The sequence below is a fragment of the Camelus ferus genome, chromosome 16 (assembly GCF_009834535.1).
Source record: "Camelus ferus isolate YT-003-E chromosome 16, BCGSAC_Cfer_1.0, whole genome shotgun sequence".
NCBI classification, from domain to species: domain Eukaryota; kingdom Metazoa; phylum Chordata; class Mammalia; order Artiodactyla; family Camelidae; genus Camelus; species Camelus ferus.
The window spans coordinates 12,818,407-12,841,804 of record NC_045711.1 but is presented as its reverse complement, the minus strand read 5'-3'; the positions used below and the strand labels follow the sequence as shown (position 1 = coordinate 12,841,804).

At 43.6% G+C, this 23,398-nt stretch overlaps 1 protein-coding gene across 1 annotated transcript in view; it reads left to right on the top strand.

The window, feature by feature from the left end:
• MYH10 (myosin heavy chain 10) overlaps positions 1 to 23,398 on the top strand; it is a 119,206-nt gene that overhangs the window by 20,269 nt on the left and 75,539 nt on the right. The window contains 3 exon segments of the mRNA XM_032498764.1: positions 7,866 to 7,893; positions 22,089 to 22,191; positions 22,817 to 22,846. Coding sequence (XP_032354655.1) covers positions 7,866 to 7,893; positions 22,089 to 22,191; positions 22,817 to 22,846 — 161 coding nt within the window.

The following is a 23,398-nucleotide window of genomic DNA, read 5'->3' as shown; positions in this document are numbered from 1 at the left end:
TTCTATAAGGTATAATAAAATCTGTGAGGTTCTTCTGAAACAGTCCCGTGATCTTTGGAAAACAGAGAATGCTACATCCACCCATCAAATCACAGGTCATGAAAGGCTGCCTGGGTGCCGGGTCTAAGGCAGGGGGAGGGAGTTCACAAGTACAAGAGCCATTTCCTGCTCAGGTATCACTTGGATGCTTATTATATATCAGGTCCTCTGAAGCAGAACAGAAAGAGCTTAAAGACTAGAACAGTGGCATGGTTTCATAAGGAGAGGTTCAGAGTCCAAAATGAGCTTAGGCTTTAAAAAAAAAGATTAAATTTAATAACCTTTCCTTAGGTTCAGAGCCAAAGAATGTTAAGAAATGGCCATGGCTATGATAAATTGCTGTTAGACAGTGGAGAAAGAAGAATCATCAGCTTTTCTGTTGGTGTCTGAGTCTGTCTCTGTAAAGAAGGATGATCTTTATATGCAGAAAAGCACTTGTATGAATGAGCAAACTTTGCCTTATATGGGAGAAGAAATTGGCGAAAGTACACTCCTTCTGTAATTGAATCCATATTTCTTGGTCTAAATAAATACATTCTCACAATTGAGATTATTGACCCCTTGGCCTTTAAAGTATTATGTAGAAGGGGAGTTTCCAGAAGGCTGGGATGAGCTCACATATAGAATTCTAATTTTTAAAAAGGGGAAGAGGTTCCACACTCATGAGCTTAACATACCTACCAGGAAAGATTCTAGACTCTGTTGTTAACAGTCTGAAAACAGCCTGAAAATGTTCATCACATTACTTTAGGCTAAGTAGGAAGGGAAATACAGGAGACAGTGTTAACAGAGAATGAGGACTTGTGCATGGCATTGCATATAGCCTTCTGCGACGTCCTCGTGGCTGTCTGCTGAAAAGTTGGGCTTGAGGTGCTGGTTAGTGATCGAGGTTGGCTAGGTGTCAGGTGTGCACCGAGGGGTTGGTGCCCTTTCCAACATCCCAGTCAGCATACCTAAAGCTGTATGATGCATGTCCATAAAATTTATAGATGACATGAAACTGGGAGGAAAAATAAATACATTTGATGAAAGAAATAGAATTTTCTGAAACTCTTGGCAGGATGAATGCTGGATTGAGCCTAATGGAATAGTTACTGCCCCATTACTGGGTTATATATGAATACAGAATGAGGAAGATGGGGCTTACCAGCAAATGGCATAATGATTAATACCAAAAACAGTATTATGAGCCAGGCTCTGGGCTAAGTGCTATCTGTGTGTTATTTAATCCACAATGACAGTCCTAAAAGGTGACTAGAACTGCTGTCCCTGTTTCACTGAGGCACAGAAAGTTACATAACTTGACCAAGAAAATGTAGTTGGTGGTCTTGGTTTGTTTGTTTGTTTTGACGGGGTGTAGTAAGTAGGCTTATTTATTTATTCTTGGAGGGGGTAGTGGGGTTGAACCCAGGGACCTCCTGCATGCTAAGCAAGCAGTCTACCACTTGAGCTATACCCTCCTCCCCTGACCAAGAAAATGTAGATAGTAAGAGCTAGGTTTCAAACGCCAGGCAGTGTGACATGTTCTCATCCACAGTAATAAACTTCCATGTGAAAGTTAAAAGAATTAGGCAGGAAGACTGAACCGAGACACATGCCTAGTCTTACAGAGCATGGTGTGGACAGGGCAAAATTAGATGCTCTCAGTGGAAAGGGAGTCGTTGGGCTCAGACTGCTCATTTGCAGCCCTATGTGTTAGAAACTGAGTCCAGGAGCATGGAGACCTCCGCCCCAGTGGACGAAATCACGCGAGAGGGCCTAAGGCTGCTGCTGCCCCAGGCTCCCCCACCACGTACTCCTCCTCCTCTGCTCCCCATGGCTCACCGTGGCCTCCCACCCAAGCCAGCTTCCACTCAGTAGCGGCCAACACTGCTCGCAACCTTCTGTTGACCTAGGCAGATATAAAGGCAAATTTTGCTGTAACAATTGTTACAGGGGCCACCTGCTTGGGCCACATGAGTATTTATGACCTGAGATTCTGCCGTCTTCCTGGACTCTTAGAGTGACATCCACAGCTCCTCATTTCCTCGGTTTCCCAGTCATGTCTTCATTTCCGTAATGCTCTCTTTTCATTTTGCCTTCGGTAACTCCCACTCTGATGTGCAGACTTCCCTACACATTCAGTGTCTTCACTGACTGTTTTATTTTCCTCTGGTCTGTAACTGAAACTTGGCTTTCCCCTGAGGATGGGGTTTCAGCCCACTCACTGAGGATGGCCCCATCACTCAGATCCTGTGTGCTGGGCGATGGGGCCCTGTCCTTTCTCGCAGGGCATCAGCTGGACCATCATTACTCTTTACCCCTTGAGAACACTGCACCTGCTCTGCCTGCCCTCATGGCTTGTGGCAGCTCTCTTCTGGGTTCCCCTCCTCCTTCCGTGATGGGTCTGGCCCCGGCCACATTTCCTCTCTGCCTCAGGCCCTGCTGTAATCCTGGGGTATCTCCTAGTTTTTCATGATAAACCAGCCCCTTTATCTCTCAGATCCTTCATCTTCTCTTCTCACGCTCCGACACCCTAGACTTTGCTTCCCTCTGAAATTACCTTTTCTTCAAATAGTTTTCAGAAACTCTGTTGCAGAATCCTTCCTTGTTGGCAGTTCTGGCAGTAAGCCTCCTGACCGTGTTCTTTGACGCCATTTACATCTCCGGTCCATTGGTGGTTCTGCTTTTCCCCTGTGTATTATCAGTACCGACTTCACTTTCTTCCTTGTGTGGTTTAGATTTCATAGTCTGTCATTTCTACTATCTACTGTCAATGTCCTAAACCCCGTATTCCTCTGTTCTTTTGTTATACATCAAGGAAGGCTTCAGAAAGTCAGAAAATGTGTAACATCAAATACAGCAGTAAATATAAATCTCTTTACCCGCCCCCCCATAAATAACAGAACCTAATATAATCGTACGCCACTTACAAGAGCAATGTCTCAAAGCAGAAGAACTGTAGCAGCACGGTGATCGGCATTCCCTCAACCAAATATGTGCGGAAAGAAAGCACCAATTAAAGTCACCTCAAGTCTAACGTAGACTTCAGAGCAAAACCAGGAACAGAGGGCATTATTTTATGTCAGGAAAAGGAATGTCTAATAATGAATTATAGTTGCCTTGAATCTATATATTGAATTTTATAATGTGCAAATACAGACAGTAGGAGACAGTAACACTCCTTCCCCTGAGAAGGTGTAAAATGTAGGAAAACCCTTCTAGTGACTGTGTTAGAGGATACAACAAAAATAAAACCAATATCATAGTAATAAGTGCTAGAAAAACTAAGGGTACGGACATCAGAGAGGAAGGGTTAGTGAGGGATGGAACAGTGATGTCACAGGGTGATAAATTTACAGATGTAGTTATGCTTTAACCAAAAATAAATAAACGTTAGCAATAGACACAAATATATGTAACCTGAATGAGAAATTGCAAAACTTTTTAATGGATGTACTGAGGTTCTGAACCCAGGACCTTGTGCATGCTAAGCATGTGCCCTACCACTGAGCTGTACCCTACCCCCTGCAAAACTTTTTTGAAGTCTTAAAGAAATGTAGAGGCATGGCATGTTACTGGATGGGAAAACTAAATATATGTAGTTTTATTAATATCTCATTTGCATACAATAGAATTCAGCTATTTTAGTGTATGGTTCTTTGACTTTTATCGAGGGCATGTAGTTGTGTAACTATACTCAAGATACAGTTCTGTCTTCCGCCCAAATTTCTACATGCTCCTTGTAATCATTCCTTCCCTCTAATCTGTGGCAACCACTGATTTTTTTTTTCTTTGTGACTATAGTTTTGCCTTTTCCAGAACTTCATGTAATCATACACACGTTAGCCTTTTCAGTGCGGCTTCTGTCACTAGCGGAATGCATTTGAGCATCCTTCGTCAGCAGCTCACTCACTGCTTTTTAGTTCTGGGTAGTCTTCCACTGGGTGCGTGTCCACTGTTTATTTATTCACTGAACTGTTTGAAGGGCCTTTCTTAGGTAGTTTCCAGTTCTTGGCCCTCAGGGCCCTAGAAGCATTTGTATACAGGTTTTTGGTAAGTTTTCATTTCATTTGGGTTAATACCCAAGAGTAGGACTGCTGGGTGCTTAACTTTATAAGAAATTACCAAACTCTTTTCCAGAGTGGCTGTGCCGTTTTCACCTTCACTAGCAAAGGATGCAAGTTCTGGTTCTGCATCCTGTCGGCACTTGGTATTGTCGATTTTTGTATTAAATCGTACTCTCTCTAATAACTGGGTAGTGGCATTGCATTGTGGCATTTCCCTAGTGACTGATGGTATTAAGCATCTTTGATGTGCTCATGCCACCTGTATATCTTTGGGAACGTGTCCAGATCTCTTGACCATTTAAAAAAAAATTGGGTGGTTTGTTTTCTTATTCAGTTTTGGGAATTTGTTCTAAAATTTAGTTACAAGTCTTAATGGATAAGTGATTTGCAATTTTTTCCCACCCACTCTGTGATCCATTTTGAGTTAATTTTCTTACATGGTGCAAGATATGGATTGTAGTTCATTATTTTTACGTGTGGACATCCAGTTGGTCTTGGCACCACTTGCTGAGAAGACAGTTTTTTTCTCCAGTGAATTGCATTTGTCAGGATTCTCTGTTCCTTTGATCTATATTGTCTTTTGTTTGTTTCTTTGTTTGTTTATTTGTTTTTTAATATTTTGTAGAATTCACCAGTGAAGCTGTGTTTTCTTTGTGAGATATTTTTAACTACAAGTTCAATTTCTTTAATAGATAGAGGTCTATTCAGGTTATTGTTTCTCCTTGAATGAACTTTAATAGTTTATGTATATCTTTTAAACACATTGTCCCGGGGAGGGTATAGCTCAGTGGTAGAGTGCGTGCTTAGCGTGCACAAAGTCCTGGGTTCAATCCTCGGTAGCTCCACATTGAAGAAAAAAAAAATTAATTAAAAATACAAAAGTAACCCTAATTACCTCCCCCCAAAAAACGAAAACCAAAAAAATGTATACACATTGTCCCATTATTTTAGTTGTCAAACTTCTTGGCATGAAGTATTTCCTGGTGTTTCCCTGTTACCCTTTTGGTATTTCTGGGATCTATAGTGGTTTTCCCTTTCTTCTTCCAGATGTTGGTAATTTGTGTCTTTTTTCTAATCATTTTATCTAGAGATTTATCAATTTCATCAGTCTTCTCAAAGAGTCGGCATCTGGTCACTAATTTTTTTTTCCTCTTTTCTGTTTCCCATTTCATTGATTTCTTTCCTTGTTGTTTCCTTTTTTCTACTTACTTTGGGTTTAATGTGCTCTTTTCTAGTTTTTTAAGGTAGGAGTTGAGGTCAATGATTTTTGAAACCTTTTTCCACTATTGAAAATATAATTTGACTTGGATTTATTGAGTAGTTCCATATGTGTTTTTTTGAGAGGTGCTTTGGGAAATAACTGAGCCATCAGACGAGTCTCTATTCTTTAGGAGGCTAGCTGCATTTTTGAAAGTAAAATTGTTTCCCTTAAATGTCACTTTACAGCTGTGTCTGGTTACATTTACAGGTTTTTAGAGTATACAGATCATTGTAAACTATTGTGGCACTTAAGGTGGTCCTTGAAGGGAGTAAGAGGATTCCATGAAGCAGAAGGGAGGAACAGTGCAATTGCAGACTCGGAGAGAATTTTTGAGGTTGTCGAGCCCACCCCTTATTTGTGCTGATAGTGAAACTGAGGCCCAGAGCTGTAGAAAACCAGACAGACATGACAAGAACAGGTGACTGTGGCTAGAAGAGAGTTTTTTGTTTTATTTTGATTTTTTGTCGGGGTGGAGTGGGGTGAGAAGCGTGGGGGAGAGACGTCTGGAGCAGATTTGAAGAGTAGATTGTGGTTGTGAAGGTCTCAAATTCCAGACAATGGTAACAGCATGTCCAGGTTCAGGAAGAAAGCTGGTCTGAATAAATTAGGAGGCAATTTAATTTTGGTTAATTTTTGTGTATATTTTGATTCCTTTAATGTATAAACTAGTTCAGAAAAGCCCTAAGATCTTGATTTGGTGGAGTTCTATAGACGTTGCTCAGACCAGGAGAATTTAGGGGTGTGAGGGTTCATACTTACAATGAATAAGCAAGAACTTGGTAAAATCCTGGTTTTTATAGGTGAGGAATCAGTGACCAGCAAGGAATCAATGCCTCATTTGTGATGCATGGTCGGTTTGTGGCAGGGCTGGACCTGGGGCAGAAGATTCCAGTTCCCACTGTCTGGCCAGCGCCCGGCCCGGCACCGCCTGCTGGAGGTCTCTCAGTAGAGTAGGCCTAAGGCTAACTGTCCGTTCCGGGAATATAGAAGCCGGACAGTCTGCAATCTCAGGCAGCACATTCAAGCAGGGCGGGCAGTTGGTAGCATCGTTTGTCTAACTCCAAAAGGTGATTTAAAGAAGGAAACAGTGAGGAGCCTGAGGAGGAAGGTCTGGGTACCTTCCCAGAGGAGGTACCACTGAGCTGAGCATTAAAGGACAGGTGGAGATGATCCAAGTGGTTGTGGCTCCAGGGAGAACGTGGCAAAGAAAGGATGTGGCGTGCTCCTGGGAAAGTGAGCAAAGGGGTCAGCGTCAGCTCCGCGCTGGGCATGTTGCCTGCGGCAGCCGGAAGAAAGAATAAAACCGTGGTTAGGAGCTATTAGGAATTACATTAGACCCGAGGGGCTGGGCAGTGAAACGCTCTTTGTATAACTCAGTTTATACATAGAGTATACAAATGGATGTTTTAGTAATAGTCTGTGGAAAGGGTCTGACACAGTGAGTGAACTTTTTATCTCTCTCTGATGGACATCATCTGTGCCTGAACTACTGTGAGATCTTCACTGGGCACCTGGTGGCATCCACCAGAGGAAAAGCAAAGCACAGCACAGGGAACAACAAAAATGCTACCTGGCTGGGCCCCGTGACCTCAGTTCCATTAGAGGAAATGACATTGTTGGCTGGGAGTATGGAGAACACGGGTGCTAGAGGTGGACCGGCCTGGCTTCTCACCTGGCATCCTTGCCCCTCTAGCCGTGTGACTGGAGGACTGAGTTCCTCGAAGAACATTTCTCATCCGTAAGATAGAGATGATGATGCTTGTAAGTGATTGGAAATCATCCAGCCGCATTGGTGGTTTTGTCCTTGGGCTACACGTGGGTTTGCATTTCACCTTTTCACGTGAACAGTTCGGCAAAATATGAATACTTAAATCATTAATCACTTTAAAATCATGTTAGATTTTTTTCATTGTACAGCCTTTCATTATTTTGGGTGTATTTGACATTCTGACTTGCAACAGTGGTTCAACGTCATACAGATTTTATCCTCCTTCAATCTTCTCCACTCAGCATTTGATACTTTTTTTTTTCTCTGTTAAGGTCAAATTAATAATGATTCCTTGCTGGTTGTGGGTTTACTTGAAAGGCAGTGCATTCCATTCCCGGCCCCGCATCAGAATCACCTGGGGAACCTATTTAAACAGGGGTTTTCAGTCTCTACCTGCTGAGATGATTTAGCGAAGGTGGAGCTCTGGAAAGTTCATTTTTATAAAACTTCCCAGTTGAATCTGATGAGCATCAGGGTTTGAGAATCCAGGTTGATGAGGCATGTAAACTCGACTGAACCTGGATTGTTACCTACCCTGGAGAGTCCGGCATGTGTGTGAGTGAACTTGACCAGATTTAGGACTACATAATATATAATAGGGTTGGGGAAGTGTTAACTTGCTCTGAGAGGAGCAGAGTTACTAATACTCTATAGGATATTACTGCAACTTTATTATTATATCAAATACTTTAAAAAACCAGGCAAATGGTCACTTTCTTTTTTTTGTTTGTTTTGTTTTGTTTTGTAGATCGTGAGGACCAGTCAATTCTTTGCACGTAAGTAAATGTTGAATGTTCAGACTTTTATTTGATTCTGTTGGAAAGTAGAGCAATTTTTTTTTGGTATGGGGGAGGGGGAAATGGAGCAGTAATTTAAGAGTTTGATGTAAAGCTTGCAGTTTTTGTTTTAAGACTTAAGATGTATGACTTACTTAAATCTGGTGTTCCTGTTTGGTTGTCAAACTGAGCTTTTCACACACTTCATATTGTCAACCTGTGAAACTTTATCTCTGGTTTCTTTGTCCAAGAGTTCACCTACTTGGATATTTCAGGAATTTGCCCACATCACCCAGTGTTACCCAGTGAGCATTGATTATCATGTGCCTTGAGTACCGTGTGCGAAGAGAGTCGGGCTTGAATAAAAGGAAGAGCAGGACAGGAAGGGGTCAGATTTGCGCTTTATGAAAGATCACGTGGGCTGCAGAGGGAAGGGGGGTCAGGAGGGAGAGTTAAAACTGGAAGACGAGTTAGGCGGCTATTCAGTTATCTACGTGAGAGAGGATGGTGACCTCAGTGCAGGTGTGGTCAGGTGGTCATGAGCCTAGAGCAGTGGGTGAATCTAAATGGTGTTCAGTTGAGGAGACAGACTCCCCAGGACGCGGTGAGCGGTGATTTACGTGCTTAAGAAAAGGAGCTCAGAGAGGAGGAGGAGGAGTCGGCTGATTTCAAGTTGTCTTCTGATGCAGGAAGGTGGAGGAACGGGTTCGGAGTGGAAGGTAGGGAGTTTGGTTGAGGACACTGACTTGGAGGTGCCTGTGGCTCATCTGAGTGGAGCTGTCCCCAGGCCGCTGGCCACGTGGATGTGGAGTGTGGAGAGCTGTGCCCGGAGGCGGAGCTGGCTGGTGGCCTGGGTGGTGGTGGAAGCCGCGATCACAGGAGTGGGAGGAAGAGGACCAGGTGCCGCAGAGCGCTCAAGCCGCCGGCCAAGAGGAGGCCGGATGGAGTGGTGACACAGACGCGGGGGAGGGACATTTCAAGAAACAGGGCATGGTCAGCACATCATGCTGTTGAGATTAAGGGTGATTTACAGAGACCCGTGCCTGGGGTTTCGCCATAGCGCAGGGAGGTAGGCAGTGGAGGACTGCGTGCACCCCGGGGACTGCGTGTGCGGGGCCGGGGAGGGAGGGCGGAGCCGGCCAGCAGTGGAGGCATGACTGTTGCAGGGCAGGGTGGGGGTGGAAAAATTTTATAAAGTTCCAAAAAACCAAGTGTAGGCCTCCTACTTTCAAATAACTCGAGAATGTGAAAAGAGTAGTAACTGAATAGTAGTAAGAAATCAACAGAGAAGTTTTTGTTGTTACTGGTGGTGTTTTTAACGTGGGAGAGATTAAATGCTGATGAGAGGGAGACAGAGGCAGGGCAGTGAGAGCCGAGGGGCCAGGAGGGTACAGGGCTGGATGTCTGGACAGGAGCAGGGGAGATCCGGCTCCTCTAGGGTGACAGGGTGGGGAGGGGGCAGCCTGGGACTCGAGAACTTTCCCGTCTATGAAGTAGACACTTTGTGCTTAGTAAGAAGGAGGAGGGGAGAAGGAGAAATAGCTGACACTAGTCTGCTTTGTTGTGTACATTGTATGCCAGCGTTGTTTAGCCTCTGAGTTGTGTAAATTAGGTTCTCCTAAACAACAAACCGCCCTGACACTTAATGACTTAAAACGGGTTTCCCTGCAGTTGGATTTGGCTCAGCTGGTCGTTTCTGCTGATCTGGGCCAGGCTGAGCCGTCTCACCTGAGGCTTGCTCCTGCCTCTGTGGTCAGCTGCTGGGGTGGCTGGGGGCTGGCTGACTGTTAGCTGGGTGCCTTGGTAGGTCCTTTAATTCTCCGGTGGCTTAGCCCTGGTTTTGACATGGCGGCAGGGTTCCAAGAGCATTGGGAGCGAGAGCTCCCACATGTAAGGGTTGGCCAAGTTTCTGCTATATCCCATTCCTAAGCCAGACACCTGGCCAAGGCCAGGGTCAGTGTGGGAAGCACGACCAAAGTAGGGGGTAGAGCAAGGTGTGAAACACTGGGGCCACTGCTGGGGACAGTGAGTCCCCCATGAGAGTGTTGGAATGAAACCAGATCCAATCCACCAAAAGATCGAACAGTTGCAGTTCTTTTAAGTGGATGCAGATGGGGGACACTGGAGTGAGAGAACTGACTACATTGGCAAGAGAAACTGTCACTTGGAGTATGGGATATGGGTGGGTGGTTGATAGGAAGGAGGTGGGTCAGAGCACTAGGGATCGTGTTATAATAGAACCGGTCACCGTGGGGATACTGGAACGTCGAAGCAGGAGTAGGCAGCGTGGCCACATGATGAGTTGGTCACACCTTGGTGTGGCCACAGGAGCGGGCTGCTGGAGAAGAGAGGTAGGAGGAGGTTGAGGGTTGAGTTGAGGGCCTCAGGGAGTCAAGGGGCCCGGGGTTTGGGGTGTATCATTCACATGAGGACAGGAGGGGCTGGGCGACGCACAGCAGGGGTGAAGTGAGGGCCGTGGCCTCCGGTAAGCCCTTCATAAAGCTAAATTATTTCACTTAGACGAATGTCCTTTATTCCAAGATAATACCCTTCCCAGTTTTTTTGGAATAGAAAGTGCTTTCTTTTTTTAAACAGGAGTGGAGGTTTTTGTTTGTTTTTAATGGTCTTACTAGGCAAAATATATCCAAGTGTCAGAACCACTGCTCCTGCTGTATGTGACCTCAGAGGGGCGGGGATGAGGGGGTGGGGCTTTTGTAATAAGAGGGTCTGGAATCAGCATTAAGGAGAGTGAGAAGGATACCTCTGGCTTTCTTCCTGACTCTTTGTGCGCATGCGTGTGCAGGTGTGCAGTGTGGGAGAGGTGAGATGTGTCTTCACCTGAGAAAGCTGCCCCGAGGAGATGGGGGAAGTGTTCAGTTAGGAGGCTGAGAACATGGTGACTTTGCACACCATGGAATGGGGGTCCTAGAGAGTATGGAGGAAGAGAGGGGGCAGGGGGCAGAAGATAGTGGGGTTTGGAGTCAGGAGAAAGAAAATGCAACATGAGAGCAGAGGGTAGGAATGAAAAGCGACCAGAGGAACTGCATTGTAGGCAGTGGATCCGGGGGTAAATGTGAGTCTGAAGGATCCCTGTGGAGTCGTCTCTGGGCCCTGGTGGAGAGAGGAGGGGACTCGGGCCCTCGGGAGGCAGCAGCCTTGGCTCAAACTTACTGGCCTCTAGTGGATTCCTAGCTCAGGTGGGCAGCCACGCAACCAGATTAGTTCTAGACCCTCATCCTTGTCACGGTCCCCTGTGGCTTCTTAAAGAATCAGTGTGCCAGGTGGCCAAGGGTGGTCTGGTGAGCGTTCCAGGTGCAGAGGGCAGCAGGTGAGACGTGGTACCAGGCGGTGTACAGGTAACTTGATGTTGCTGGAGCATAAGGTGTGCAGTAGGGAATATGTGCCAGTTTACACTCAACACGCCTGAACATTAACCTTTATCCTGTACAAACAGGATGCATCTCCCAATATCCTTCTTTCCATCATCAACACAATGTGTTTCAGGGCCCAAGGCTTAAAATCTCAGTCTGCTTTCGACTCTTCCCTCTCTTTTACCCGTTTCTAGTTGTCACCTTAGTTCACGTTTCTTCCCATCTTGTCCAAGCCCCACCCAGCACCTGAAGTCTGGCCCATTTTGGTGGATCCTGGCCCACTTTCCAGCCTTCAGCTTCTTCCTCCCTCCAGGGAGGAAATATGCCCAATTTGATTTGCAGAGATACAGCAAGTTCCAGCCCACACCAGTGTCCTTTCATTGGGCCCTTTCCCTTTATATATTGTAGTACATTACTTATTTGGGTCATATGTATCTTTTTTTAATAACTAGACAGTAAGGTAGCAACTGTGACTTTACCTTGATTGCTTTTTAATTGTCCCCTGAGAGCCTGGCACACTGTTCTGAACTTACTTAGGAACTGGATAAAAATTCAAACAAAAGAATGAATCTCTTAATTAAGTAGGAACCAAGGAAACAGGCTTAAGTACAGATTAGGAAGTTATAGATACAAATGAACACTGCATGTGTTTTCAAAGGGTAAAACCTTTCTAATACCAGTTTTATAAAGACATTTTATTTTGAAACTTCAAACCTACACAAAAGTAGGATAGTAGGTGACCCCCAATATGACCCCCATCACCCAGCTTCAGTGATGTTTAAATTTTTATCACATTTTCTTTACTTCATTTTTTCCTTTTTTTTAACTTTTGCTGATGCATTTCCCCAGGTTTTTATTTTAAAAAATTCAAAAGCTGGATTTTACTGAAGAGTTGAAAAAAATGGTACTTTTTTTCTTTTAATTGAAGTACAGTCACAGTGTGTCAATTTCTGGTATACAGCACAATGTCCCAGTCATGCATAAACATATGTATAAGGAGTGATACTTTAAATGCTCTTGTACCCTTCACTTAAATGTGTCCATTCTCTGTACACACAGCACTTTTTTTTTTGACCATTTGCAGGTTGTTTGCAGACATCCTGACCCTTTACCCCTAGACACACAGCCGGTGTCCCCTAAGAGCAAGGGCATTCCCACATAACCAGGCCATTATCACACTTGAGAAGCTTGACAGTGGCTCAGTAATGTCATCTCCTGTAGAATCCATATTCAAATGTCCATAATAGTCCTCAACATGTTTTATTAACTTTAAAAAAAACCCACGATCCTGTCAAGCTCTCACTCCTTGCATTCCTTACGTCTCTTCATTTTAATTCTAGGCTAGTCTGTTCACTTCCCCCCCCCTTTTTTTTTTCCAATTCCATTGGCTGTCTTCAAAAAAGTCAGTTATTTAGAACCTGATCTACAAATGTCTTTTAATTTTTTTTTTTTAATGAAGGTACTGGGAGTTGAACCCAGGACCTCATGCATGCTAAGCATGCTCTCTACCACTTGACCTATCCCCTCACCCCCTACAAATGTCTTTTTAAAACACCTATTTTGAAGCAGTTCTGACCCTGACTTCCCAGGCCCCACTCCTCCACGTGGGCCTGCATGCAGACACCGGCCACAAGCTCAGGGTTCCCAGGCCTCCTGTACTTCTGACCAAACAGCTACACGTTTGGGGGTCGCCATGGCCCACTCAGATTCGATACTTTGCTGAAATGACAAATCAGAGCCAACCAAAAGAAGAGACACATAGGGTGAGGTCTGGGGGGTTCCTAAAGACACAGCTTCCGTACCTCCAGACCCCTCCCCTCCACGCACATCAGTGTATGTCACCAACCCGGGAGCTCATCCGAGCTTTACAATCCAGTTTTTACTGGGTTTCATCACGCAGGCATGATTGATTGAATCATTGTCTACATGATTGGACTCAGTGTCTCCCCACTCCCCTCCCAGGAAGTGAGGCTCACATCACATGATTCCAAGGCCCAAACCCCTGATCACCATTTTTGGTCCTTCAGCTTGGCCAGTCCCCATCCTGGAGCTACCTAGGAGCCCACCATGACTAGCAAGGACATTCCATGTACTTAGAGGCTCCCTCCCAGGAACCAAGAACAAAGACCAACCAAATTCTTTATTATCCGGCATCAGTTAATAGAGTCAAGTCACCACAAGAATCTAGTCACTGCAGCGCCATGAAATGAGCACAGTAAGTGAGCTCCTTCTGCTTACGAGCTGAGGGAGGAACAGAATTTGTGTGGCCTGCCTGCAGGGTCACAGTGATGGTGACCCTGCATACAGTAAGCAGGGGGCTGGCTGCAGGTCACATACCTCTCCTCTTTGACTGGGTGGTTCTGGAGCTTGGATGACCATTTTTGTTGAGGACTTTTTGAAATGTCTGGTAGCAGGAAACACTTGGGGAGGGAATAACTGATGTTTGGCAGAACCAAGGGTTAGTGAGCACTGATTTATGTTTGTCACCAGAAGTGCCCATTATGGGCACTAGCACTTGTAATTAGACGGTTATTGTTGTTTTCGACAGATGTTTGCATCAATGAATAAGCTTAGATTTACAAGTCTCCTAGCAGCTGGCTATATCTTCCTGGGCACAGAGGAGCAGTCATCAAGTACCATGTTTGTTTTCTTTTCTTTTCTTTCCTTTTTTTTTTTTTTTTAAATTAAGTTTTCTGAACATTGCGTTATGAATATTTTCAAGCGTAAAGCAAAGTTGAAGGAATTTGGGCATCAAGACCCATATATCTACCGCCTCGATTCTAGCGTTAATATTTCACTCTACTTGCTGATTACATATGCATCTGTTCATCCCTCTCCATCCATAGAGCCATTTTATTGTTTGTATTCGGAGGAAAACTTTTCCATCTGGGGCCCCGTGATAGGGGGCCTGCAAACTGACATTAGACAGATGAACAGGAGAAGAGACAAGGCATATTTATACATGCATGTGGGAGTATTCAGTGATGAGTAACTTGCTGAAAACCAGAAATAAAAGGCTTACATACTAAATTTAACAAAATGAGGGGTGTAGGAGGACTAGGGCTCCTAGGGGAAAGCCTATTGGGCTTTATGATGCTGATAGACAGCTGAATTTGCACTTGTTGGTGCTGAGGGTCAGACTTCTTCTCAGTCAGGAATCCCTGGGATGGGGAGGGGAGGTGGTGAGTGTTAGCTATGTTTTCTGGAACCTCTCCTTAAGTTTAAGTGATACTTCTTCCTGTGGCTGCAGATTGTTTAAGTGTTCCCAGTTTCAACTGAAAACCACTTTGATGGGCTGTTAATCTGATGCCTTTGTAGATATCAGTACACTTCCCTCTGAATACATCAGCATCCGTGACATTAACCAAAGTCCAGTATTTACATCTTTATCTTTTGAGATAAAATTTACATATAATGAAATGTACAAATCTTATGTATGTTCTGGGTTGTTTGTCAGCTAAACCCCTCTTAAGATAGAGAACATTATCATCACCCTAGAGACCTCTCTCCTGTATCCAGCAAAATTCCTATTCTCACTTCTTTTAGCATCACTGTATTTTCTTAATTCTTCGATGCTACCAGTTATGATATTTAATAACAGCTTTTTGTGCTTCTATCTATTAGAGCTACATTGTGGCTTAAGAAATACCAAATGTGAAACAATGTATCCCAGACTTAAGAAAATACAATATGTTCCCTGGTGCCTTTGAGAGCCACCAAATAAAGAACTCTATGAGTGTATAACCGAGGTCTTCTTAAATTTAGTGCACGGCGGAGCTAATTAAGTTTTCCATATGATAATTGTCAACAAAAATTCAGTTGATCTAAGAAAGAAATGGAAAATTTTGTTCGAGCCAAATTTGGGGATCATCACCCAGGACGAGCATCGCAGACAGCTCTGAGAACTGTTCTGCCCATGTGGAAATCAAGGCAGTTACATCAGTTTTTTTGAGACAGGGGGCTGTATTTTTGAGACAGAGTGGCGTATTATTGACAGTTTACGTAATCCAGGTCTAAGTGTCATCCTGATGTGTCATGTGACTCCTTAAAAGATCAAGAAGGAATGTTACCTTTTAAAGAGTTGTCTTGTTGATGCTAGGAGATTGTTGCCCTTTATGGTGGAGCTGGTGTTCCTGCCGATGGGGAGGTTTGGTCCATGTATGATGCAGGTATACGATGCACAGTGGCGAGGGGTGAGGAGGTCAAAGGGCAGAGAAGAATTTGTTTAAATTGTTCTTGTCTTGCCACAAAAATGAGCTTTATTTCATAGAATAGGTAGTCATTTTTTTTTAATTGGAGATCATCTTTTTATTGACATATAGTCAGTTTACAATGTTGTGTCAGTTTCCAGTGTACAGCATCATGTTTCAGTCATACATATGTTCATTTTCATATTCTTTTTCATTATGGTTTACTACAAGATATTATAGTTCCCTGTGTTACACAGAAGAAACTTGTGGTATATCTATTTTATATATAGTACAGTCTTTACGTACCAGTTATTTTATATTGAGTACCTCTGTTTACAGAGGTTTCACGAAGAGAAAGTACAATTGGCAGCAACAGTTTTTTAAAAAATCAATACTCGTGATTTGATGGCTTCTCTTTAAGCTTTACGCTTCTAGTCATTTACTCTCTAATTTACTTTCCCCCCGAAAGATGAACATTTAATTTACCCTCTAGCCTCATCTGCGTACAACTCCCCGCCAGCCTTTATTTCTGAAGACTCGGGCAGGCAGTGTGAGCTCCCACTTGAGAATCCAAACCCCCTGCTTATTAGTATTCTGCTGTCCTGGCAAGGACTTCCTTGATCGTGAGAGGGCACTCCATGTAATTGGAAGTGAAATCCTGTTAAGAGTGTAATCCTCATGTTGACTTTCCTTCTCATTTTAATTAAAATTCACAGTCACCCTTGGTGAGAAAATTACTCTGTTCTCTAAGCCCCCCTTTAAAAAAAAACAGTTTACATTTTATGACTTTTAACTGCTGGTTAACTAGTTTATCTCCTTTTGAGTGTGTTTGACTATAAAATAACAATTGGGGAACAGTGGTTGCTTCACATCAGCCTTCTATCAGCGTGTAACAACAGATTTTTTTGGTTAAGAAATTTTATCATATACAAGTGTTACATCACGGTGATGATAAGGTAACCTGGATTTCAGACGCTTGTTGATTCTTGCTGTAAGTAAATACCTTAAAAGACAGCCATATCAATAGAATTAAGTAGGTAAGGCAACCCTGAAATAGACCCCATAAGGTGCAGTCAGCTGATCTTGACAGGGGATCGAAGGCTGCACGATGGAGCAAAGATTGTCTCTTTAACAAATGGTGCTGGATCAGCTGGACATCCACATGCAAAACAGGAAAGAAAAAAACACCCAGAGTGAATCCTAATGCAAAGGATGACCTTAGGGCTGATCACAGGTAAAAATGTACCATTCTGGTTATAACAGAGGCGGATAACAGAGGCGGCTGTGCGTGTGTGCGTGCAGGAGGGATATGGGAAATCTCTACCTTCCTCTCAGTTGTGCTGTAAAGCTAAAACTGCTCTTAAAAAAACAAAGTCTTAAAAAATATAAACAAGGCGACAAAAAAAAACATTGTGTTGTCAGATGGGAGTTGGAATTCTTTCTTGTCCCAGCTCTGCTGTGGCCCTCGGTGAGCCGGTCAGCTTCTCTAGACCTCAAGTTTGCTTTTCCAATGACTCTTCGTTTTAGATTTCCTCAAGTCTTAAAACCTGTGGGGATTTTTAGATGATTGTAGCTTTGTCTCAGTGAGAGCTGTGTTGTGGGAAAGAGTGTACAAATCAGCTTGTAAATGGAAGTTTAAAATGTTCCAAGCAAATCTTCCAGAAAAAGGAATCAACATCTTTGCAAATGTTACCTCCACTAATCTCTGCGGGGGTATCCCTGTCATCTCTGTTTACATACCACGTGATCCAAGGCTGACACTAGCTCGTATGCGTGTTTAATAAGACCTGAACCCAAGTCTGTCTTGATCACAAAACCCCTGCTCTTCCCAGTAGGCTGCTTTCCGATAGAACAGAGTTTCGAAACTGGAGGAAATTGTCAACTAATGTTTTATATAAATGTTGAAGTAACATATATATGTGGTTTCCATATTGAGGTTATCTACAGCAAGAACTTCAGGCAAAGGGTGTTTTTGAAGCTCGGCTGAATTTGATGTTACAGACGTCCAGAGAGAATAAAAACAAAACTAGTTAAAATCAGGGAACGGGGGTTTCTCATTGGGGAAATACCCACAGTCCGGAAGGGGTTCAGAGAAAGATCCCAGAATTCATCATGGGTTAATGATCTGCTTGGCTACTCACCGCTGCTGTTTTTAACATTGTTTTGGATTGTGTGTCCCTTTGAGAAGCCATAGACCTCTCTAGAAAACACAGATACCTTCAGGTTAGAAGCTTCTGGTCTTTTATGTCTGAATGTGCTGCAGCGCACACAGGGCACCCCCGCCCCCAGCAGGCTGCTTGTTCTGTCCTCCTGTTAACCTTGAACTTGTGCCCAGAGACCAGCAGAGAGACCCGCAGCCCCTCACAGGACAGAACTGCTACGTCGCTAGATCTCGTCTCGTTGGTGGAAATGAGGTCAGATTCCCTTTATCCTCGTCACTCTTTGAGGGCTTGGCCTGCTGTTCCTTTGAGGATTCTCCTAATTTCCTTCGAGAGAAGTCTGCTGCGCTTTCTTTGTGGTTTCCTGCCCCTTTTGTTCAAGCTGCTTTATTTCGCCCTTTTTCCATCTGGGACAGATGTGCCATTTCCCCTTTTAAAAAATTTTTTCTAAGAATTATATTCCTTTGATCCTGCTACCTCTTTCATGTTCAAATCAGGGGTTATCACTTTTTTTTTCCCCAACTTCTGTCAGTTTCTTCCTCGTCACTGTTGACCCGCTAACTGGTTGTTACCGCTAAGCCATTTATTGAGAAACTTCCGGCCAGATGCCGGGCTCGGCTCTTGGCGTGCGTTATCTCAGTCCTGTGAAGTAGCCGTATCTCATTTTAAAGGAGTAGGAACTGAGGCCCAGCTGAGTAGCTTGCCCAAAGCCCCATAGCTGGGAGTGGTGGACAGCTTCTGAATCTGGGTGGGTCACCAGGACACCGTGGCCTGCTTCTTAACCACTTTACTAGCACTACAGATTCATAAAGGAAGTTAGCGTTTAGTAATTCAAATTGCCTCCGTGTGGTGGATGACTGGTTGAGTGGACAATAATGGGTAATATTTATTGCATCCTAATTATGTGCTTTAGATGAGCTTTTTTTCTTCACAACAGCCTTACATGTTAGAAGCTATTATCCGCATTTTGAGGTGGAGTGTGTAAGTCTCAGCATCTCCCCTCATGGGACCTCAACCAGAAGGTACTGGAAAAAGTCTTAGGAGCAATATTTTCTTTTCTTTATTTTTTTATTAACCTAAGGAAAAGGAACTTTTTTTGTTTTGACACCTTTATTGTGGTGTAATTCCTATACAGTAAATATACGTATTTCAGATGTACAATTTGGTGAATTTTGATAGATGTCTACACTTAGGAAACCACCATCACAATCAAGATAGCTAACATTTCCATCACTCCCCAAGAGGTGCAAATTTGGAACTCCTGATTTATCCCTCCCCACCCCTTACCTCCTGGTAACCATAAGTTTGTTCTCTGTGTTTGTGAGTCTGTTCCTGCTTTATAAGTAAGTTCATTTGTGTCCTGGAAGCAATGTTTTCTATTGGCAAAGCTACCTTAGACTTGCAGTATGTAAAATGTAGCAGGGTTCACTAGCAGTTGTTAGAGTACAGCCCGGTACGGCTGCCTAAGTGTGACTGACAGGGAAAAAATGCTCTTGGGACACAATGAAGCATGTCCAGCTGAGCGGTTAGCTGAGCCCACGGAGGCAGACTGACCTGATGAGAAAGTCGTAACTGTTTTCAGGACAAGTTGTCATCAGTCTGCATGAGGGCCTCGTTTTTTAGCATAATGAAAAATTCTCTGTTTGAATCCAATAGCCAACATCATGATTAGCTTGAAATACTAGGTATTTTGAATGAAGAACCAAACAGAGAAAACCACCATCATAGCTCTTAAGAAAAGACACTTGAATAAAATCCAGAGTCTTTCCCGTGACTCCAGGGTCCATCGCATGCACCCCTTCCCACTCCCGCAGTAGCTCCTGCCGCTGTCTGCCTTGCTGGTCATTGTATCCAGTGCTGCGCACCGGCCACCGGCTCCTGGAACATACCCAGCTCTTTTCTGCTTGGAGGCCTTCACGCCAGATGCCCTGCCCTGACCCCTACTTGCTGCTCTCCCTCGGGAGGCTCCTCCCCACCTGCAGGGAGTTGTGTCCTGCTCTTCTCTGCCTTTCCCTTCTGCCGCCGCCTTGTTTCCCGCATCCTGTAATCATCTTGCTTGTTTTTCTTGTTGACTTTAAGTCTCTTCTAATCTTGAGCTCCACAAGGACATGGACTCTGTCCACAGCTGTTCTCTAGCACTTAAAAGAATGCCCAACACACAGAAGATGATCTGCAAGTATTGGTTGAATAGATGAATAAATAAAACATCACCTTCTCTATGTACCAGTGGTAGCCAGGTAGAAGATATAATGGTGTTGAAAGGACATTAATGACAGGAATAAAAAAATATCATATAGAGCCTAGAAATAAACTCGACAACGCATATGTAGGACCGACATTCATTTATTCAACAGAATTTTTCAAGCACCTGCTATGCTAGGCACTCTTAACGTAAAAGATAAACAAGGCAGCATGGTCCTTGCTTGTTTTGAACTTGGAAAAATACAAAATTTAACTGAGTCAGGAGCCTAAATTAGCATGTATATTATTTAAATCAAAATTCTGTCTTTTTTTTCATATAGGGGAGCAGGAGGTGGGGAAAGGATATAGCAGAAGCAAATCATCTGAAGTTTATCTAAAAAAAAAAAAAAACCTCAGAGGCTACTTGCTTTTTTATTTTTTATTTTATTTTTAAAGAACAGTGATGGGTGTTCTGGTTAGTCCTACCTCACAACTACTGCAGTATGGTACTGGCTTTGGGATAAATCCCAAGTGTAAGTGAAGATAACATTTCAAATCACTGGATAATGAATGTCTTTGTCAACCTCTGATATTGGGATGTGGGCTGAGTCATTGGAGGAGAAAATCAGATTAAATCTTTATCTCAAGCCATAAATGTTTTCCAGGTTAATTAAAGATTAAGTTGGAAAAAGTGAAACCGTCAAAATTCTGGAAGAAAATACAGATGGACTGAATAACACAGATGCTATAAAAATGAGACTATAGATGGGTATCACCTTGGTCCAGGGGAGGCCTTTTAAGCCCGAATAGCAGGCAGAAACCTCAACAGAAAGTTGGTAGACTTGAGCACCTGACATTAACTTGGACGGCCAAAGAAGGGGAGGGTTTTTAGTACGACAATAGGTGGTGGTTAGTAAGCTATGTATGTAAAATATTCTCAGAAACCAGTCAGTGGTTTGTATCTAGAATCATCAGTCTGAAGCTGGAAAGGATCGGATCCAGTTCCCCCGTTGTTTCCAGAGAAGAGACTTTCCTCCCTCAGCCGTGCAGGTGGTTGGCCAGTAGGAGTCCTGGATCCAACCCCTTGGTGGGGTCTGGGTGCATGGAGTTAGGAAGGTAATGCAACCAGGAAACCTACTGGAAAATTCAAATTGAGGACAGTTCAAATAGTACAGTTCAAAGTACAATTTCAAGAAAGGGTCAGAGTTTGTTGGAAAAATCAGATTTTCAAGCCTTAAATAGAACGGGCCCAGCAGATTACCATACCAGTTGGCTGTGTATAGAATAACATTTTTGAGTTCCTGGGGTGGGTTTTCTTCCCCCCCCTAGAAAATTAATCTAATTAGATACTAAATTTTTTAATCTAAAATTGAGATTTTATTCCTTGTCCAGGTAGGTTTGCTTTGCTCACGTCTTGGGGAACCGTAAATATTTGAGCACAGAGGCCATCATTCAGGTATTGCTGGAGGCTTACCTGGTTTCAGGCTTACTCCTGAGGAGAAGTAAAAAGCAACCTTGGAATATTTCCAAGCAGCCTCGTTTGCAAATAGTGATGTAGAAAGTGCTAGCATTTGTCCCAGTTCATAACGAAATTCATAATGTTCATTCATTTTCTCTACGAGTTATGTCCTGGCTGTGTGTCATCACCGCACCAGGTTATGTGGATTAAAAAGAAACCAGCACAAGTAAACACAATTGCAAACACACATCAGCAAACATGGGCAGCCTTATTCTTGCCTCGGGGAGCCCAGTAGGTGAGGCTTGTGATCAGTGTGAAGACGTTTACAAGGTGTGTACGGGGTGGAACGTGGGTCCCAGGGAGAGCGCCGTCGTTAGCCTGGGCTGAGGGAGCCGCTGAGAAGGCGTTCGATGCCCTTGAAGATGCCGTCGGTAACCGGCGGACATCCCAGAGTTCTTTCTGGTGCTTCAGATTAAATTAAATTACCTTAATTGTTTTGGACATTCTGTTTCCAGTGCTGGGTGTATTTCTACTGCTGAGGAATTTCTTCACTAACATGCTAATGGACCTCACTTCTCTGGCAGAGCTCTCCAACTCCAAGACAGTAAAGTGTGTTGTGAACATTTTCCTCTGCCCCCTTACTGGTGTCTACCCCCCAAAATATGGGTTGATTTAAAAAATAATACTTTAAAAATAATAATTTCCCAACTACTGGTGATGTTTTTTTCTATTTTCATTTTACTTTCTAGTAGTTCTTGTTCCAGCTGAGTTTAACTTTGTAGATTATAGTTTTGGAGTGTTTTCTTTAAAGCAGTTGTGTTAATGTCTCTTCCAGGGGTGAGTCGGGTGCCGGGAAGACAGAAAATACTAAGAAAGTCATTCAGTACCTTGCTCATGTCGCCTCTTCACATAAAGGACGAAAGGACCATAATATTCCTGTAAGTTTTTGTTCTACTGTTGTTTTTTTTACCCCTTAGATTTATTCTTCTGTAATTTCAGAAGCAAGAACCAGGAAGCAAGTGTACTCAGTGTGCCGCTGTCATTGGCAGCTCCCTTGTCTCCACCCTCCCACCTCACCCCGCCAGCGAGGAGGGAGCCAGGACATCAGGAAATTGCTAGTAACCAGTGATTCCAGCAGAGCACACTGGAATTATGGTTGTGGCTCTGAAGCCAAATTTCTTGTAAAGCTTTGATAGGAATTGTTCAAAACCGATGAGCAGTGTTTGTGAAGACTATTTTCCACCAAAAGAAGATCCTCAAGTATTTTCAGCAATTCTTTCCAACTTAAAGAGCAGCCCTTTGCTACTGCCTGTGGCAACTTGAGGGGAGGATAGAAATCGGGGGAGCGTTGGTGATAGGAAGGGGGCTAGAACATAGACATCAGTTAGCTGGAGTTTGTAGGCCTGCAGAAGCAGTAGTTAACTCTCCCTGGGAGAACGCCGAGCAGACCAGCCCTCACGGTTCTAAACCGCATGGTGACTTGGTGCTTTGGATGTGGCTTTTACCGCTAGGGAGAGAAGCCAGACTTGCTAACGTTTGCGTTTATCTGTTTGTAATGAGCAGCAGGAATCACCTAAACCAGTGAAACACCAGGCAAGTGCTTTTCTTTATGCTTCTTAGTCTTGAGTGTTTGCGCTGATTTCTGTCTTTAGACTGAGTCTCTGCGAGAGACAAATACCATTATTCTCGGGGGGAAGCTCTTGCAAACAAAATATTTAATTTTGAAAATGTGTCGCTTAGAGGCTTATTCTTCGCTGGGAAGCAGCATGCCATTTTGCTTTGTGTTCGTTTGCTAGAGGAATTGTGGTATTTTTTTCATCCTTTTCATCATGACATTGAATCATATGTTTATGAAGTCCGTGAAGTTAGTTTCACGTGTCAGTGGCCAGGTGAAATCCCAGTAACCGTTCTTAAACACGTAGAAGCCTAACTTGTGCCATACGTTAAATGTTGAGTTTGGGGCTGCCACTTTAAACGTTGCAGCTTTAAATACTTCTAACTTGTTAACGTTGAATGGCCCTGTGTGTGTTTTAACCCGAAAGTCTCACTGTGTTTACTAGACAAATTTAGAACTTTGTCCAAGGCACCTGGTTAGGAATGTTCTTCCTCATTATCGGACGCCCGTGTCTTAGCTCCTCAGAGCAA